Here is a 4,266-nt window from a genome sequence, read left to right as displayed (position 1 = left end):
AGTGAGAACAGGCTGTGTCTGTCTATTTATTATTTTAAATTACATAAAATGTAATTATTTTAGGATTCTATAAATATCAGTACTGTTGTACAACATTATTAACTCATTCTTCTTAGTCATGTAATATTAAATTTATAGCTGGTGAGCAATCAATCAATCAATCAATAAATAAATAAATAAATCAAGCATACTGATCAGTCACGTCCTGCTGTACTTTAGAATGTGTAGCCTTTTTTTTTTATAGTGGTTTCAATGTTTTGACTCTTTGTACTGGATAATAATGGAGGTATCTCACCCGTCAAGTCTCCTGGCTTTTAGAGCACTTTATTTCAGCCTGTGTGTTCCATCCAGATGTTCTCCAGCTAAAGGGGAAGAGATTTGTTGGCCATTTGTATGCAGCTGTCACAGACAGTGATGAATTAGAGGAAATTCTTAACAAATCCACATTAGGAATCCTTGTGTGTCAGTAAATCCATCAGTATTACTCTGATAATGCCATATCTACAGGATTAAACAAGAAGAGGCCCCAATACTCATGTGTCTATCTTTGTAAGGACCGACTGAAATTATAGAGCTGGGGAGAAGGAACGTTTTTAGAAAGTGAAGACATTTTGGCCACTCCTCATTTTCTGAAACAAAGGGTTGTTTGAGGATTAAAACTTGGTTTTAGGGCTGAGGTTAGGATTAGGTGTGCATTAGGGTTCGGTTAAAGATTGGAATCAGGCATAGTGACAGGGCTTAAGCTAAGTGGCTAGGGAACGCATAATCTGAATAAAGGTTCTCATGAGGATAGATCAACAACAACAAGCAGAAAATCAAAAATATCAACTTGAACATGAAGTTGGAAGTTTAAAATTCTCATTTATTTATTATTTTTTGCTTTTATGTAGGTTTATGGTGAATATGGACGGACAATGCCACCTCCTAGACTGGAACACTTTCCATCAGGGTTTTTGTTAAGCTAAATTCTGCCTGTTGCCTTTGTTGAATAGGTACAGTAGAGACACACAGGAAATATTGGGAAAGAGAAGGGGAATGCAGTCTGAAGTCAATCAATAGATTTTTGGTTGAAGAAGATAAAAACACCATTGCAATGATCCAGGACTAGAAGTGTCGTTCAAAGTGAAGTTAAACTGTATTTTTGGAATATTTACAAGATGACACAAACATTGCAAACACTGTGTGGTGTACTTAGATCAGACCAGATGCAAACATTTCTTGCAACAGGCTTCATGTGATCCAAAAGGAAAACAACAGATGGCAGAATTGTTTTGTCATGGGCTGGGACCCAATGAAAAGTTCCTTCTGTTTTGTCTGAATTCCGTTGACGAAAATTTCTGACACCTAGTTTTTGACATTGCAAAGACAGTCATTAGGAGAGCTCAGGGTTAAAAGATCTAACAGGCTGGTGCATCTGCATATCAGCTGCACTAAAGTGGAAAGGGCACTCTATGTATGAACAAAGTACCCAAGGGGAAGCGTGTATAAAGTAAATAAAATTGGTCCCAAAATTGACCCCTGTGGCACACCATATTTCGGAGGTTAAAATGAAAACACAGAATTAAACCTTATATTAATCAGGTATGATGAAAAGCAGTCTAAAGCTATACCTTATATCCGAATGTCTCAATCAACCTAACAAAATGTTGCGATCAGTCGTGTCAGGTCAGGAGAACAAAGACTGAACACATAACATCGTCGCAGCCATCAAAAGGTCCTTGGTCACTTTAACCAAGCAGCAACAGCACAACGTTGATTTTCCTGTTTTGGCAGGAGTGCGATTAGCTGTGCAAATAAAATCCCCACTCTTTAGAAACAAAACAAACAGAATTAAAAGAAATGATTTTGATTTTCAAGACTTTTTTTTTTTTAACCAGTGCAAGGACGTACACAGCTTGTGTACTAAAGACACACACTTAATGATGCAGTTATGAGGAGTTGTGTAGTTCTAAACACCACTGTTGGCCCCAGACTGTTAGGATCAATGACAACATCAAGATCATACTGATCAACATGTCAGACATGAATAAGCTCTCTAATATCCCCTCTGCTTCTACCTTTTTTTCCCCCTCCTGTACCAGATGAGGACCACACACTGCGGATCCTGCTCTACTCGCTCATCTTCTTCCTGAGTGTTTTCGGGAACCTGCTGATCATCGTGGTGCTTACGGTCAACAAGCGCATGCGCACCGTGACCAACACCTTCCTGTTGTCGCTCGCCGTCAGCGACCTGATGATGGCCATCTTCTGCATGCCCTTCACCCTCATCCCCAGCATCCTCAAGGACTTCATCTTCGGAGCCGCCATGTGCAAGATAGTGTCCTATCTCATGGGTGAGAGGAGGTGGTGTGGTGAGGGGGTTAGTGGAAGTAAAGATGAAAGGTTGAAGTGATGAAAAGACTAGAAAATATCAAATTTGGCAGGTTAAAACAGAATAAAGGGGTTTCTCTATATATTAACCAACAAATCTAGGTCAAAAATTACAAACTTGTTCACTATTATCTCTAAAGACAATCAGTAGAATATCTGTAGTGAACACTAAACACTACTTTTTTACATTTTAGGAAATTAAATATGTTGAATTTACGAGCAGCTGTTTCTATTTCAACAGGTGATCAGTGTGTTTTAAAGATGCTAGCAACATCCATCTATGGAATTGAGCTATCATGGGGTTAAGCCGAATATAATCCATATACAGCCTAATACTGAGGTGTACGTACCCGTCATGAAGGCTGCTGTTAAATCGTCTTTGGGTAGAGCTCTTCTATAGCTGTATCTTCTGTACAATGTGAGTGGTAATCTTTCCCCAGTAACCTTTACTTCATAGCAGAAGCTCTTTCAGTCGAATTTGCTGCGAAATGCCATTTTTATCTGATCAGACTAAATTTTAAGCAGCTCAGTCATCCCTCAATGCTTTGGGGTGAGCACTTATAGACGGGAGGTCAGACGCCTTGTGATGGAGGTTAGCAAGACGTCTACCGATGGGAATGTCAGCCAACATACTGAATGAAAAGGCGAGCAGTTTTTCAGAGAATAATGTTAAAGTTCAAGCTCGTGGCAGAGACGCTAAATGATCAAACCCCACTTGAACGCCTTGAAAGCTACAGAGAATGTGACGCAAGTCTTTTTTACGTGACAGAGACCTCTGGAAGCTCATGATAGGAGATGAAACTCACATTTTAACATAAATGTAGCAGTGACTCATAATCTCCTGGTTATGAAAATGCGTCATATTTTCTTATTGATATATTATCATTAGCACTTACGTCCACCCTGCACGTTAGATTATATTTTAAACTTCATGGCTACGCAAGATGCCAGGCGACTAACTGCTAAATTAACATGCACTGCAGCGAGTCTTAATATGATATTCATGTCATTAAAACATGGAAAGCAGCTTGAACTTTTAGAAACTGCCATGGACATCTTTCACAGTCATTTGATAGAAGGAATGATTCATCAGTAATTAAAATAACCACTTGCGATACTTGTCAAATATTGATATCAAGTGTTGCTTGCTAAACCATGTTCTCCAGGAAAAGCAGAATTTCTGTTTGTCTTGGCACTCACAGAGGCAAAGGTTTCACAAAAGAGGACATTTGGCCACAGCTAGAAAATATAAAAGGTCCTCACTAAGATGTTACTCTTCCTTTAGGTGACTCACCGTGGAGGTTTAACCTGCTATTTTGAACAGAAAAGAGAGAACCAGTTACATTTCAGGCTGATTATCTGGCTAATCCCATATTGCCTTGAGTATCGATTGACTTGCATCCAATAGGAAATGTAAAGGAGACCACAGCGTTGGAGATTCCATTATTTTCCTATTACAATCCAGCGCCATTCAGATGCACCTCCTGCACTGCTTCACCTCACTGAGTTAACCATTATATTACTTAGCCTGACATGTAACAAGCGTTGCAACAAATAGCAATCAGGAAGTTAACAAACTCCCTGGCCTCCCATCCATCACATTACAAAAGGGGTAGATTACTATTGAACAGCTTTACATCCAGAGACCATATTCATTATCTTTCCCCATTGTGGGAGATTTATGGGTGCGGGATGCGTTAAAGTCTTCAGTATTTACGTTAAGTGACCAGGTGGTAATTTTCCTGGTTCACATCAAGGGGGTATTCATTAGTCCGTGTAATGAATTCTCTTCCTTGGTGCTGCACGTATCAATATCTAGAAGTGACTCATCTACTGCATGATCTGTCAACCAAAGTTTTGCTTTTCTTCTGTTAGTAGCCTTCTAGTTTGTGTTTT

General features: G+C 39.3%; 1 protein-coding gene across 1 annotated transcript in view; it reads left to right on the top strand.

The window, feature by feature from the left end:
• Positions 1-4,266, top strand: part of cckbrb (cholecystokinin B receptor b) — a 31,519-nt gene that overhangs the window by 16,460 nt on the left and 10,793 nt on the right. Inside the window, exon 2 of the mRNA XM_008298740.1 lies at positions 2,082-2,333. Within this exon, the coding sequence (XP_008296962.1) occupies positions 2,082-2,333 (252 nt within the window). The remainder of the gene's footprint in view (positions 1-2,081; positions 2,334-4,266) is intronic.

This window comes from Stegastes partitus, unplaced genomic scaffold, assembly GCF_000690725.1.
Source record: "Stegastes partitus isolate 25-593 unplaced genomic scaffold, Stegastes_partitus-1.0.2 Scaffold1347, whole genome shotgun sequence".
NCBI classification, from domain to species: domain Eukaryota; kingdom Metazoa; phylum Chordata; class Actinopteri; family Pomacentridae; genus Stegastes; species Stegastes partitus.
This window is presented reverse-complemented; position numbering and strand designations above follow the sequence as displayed.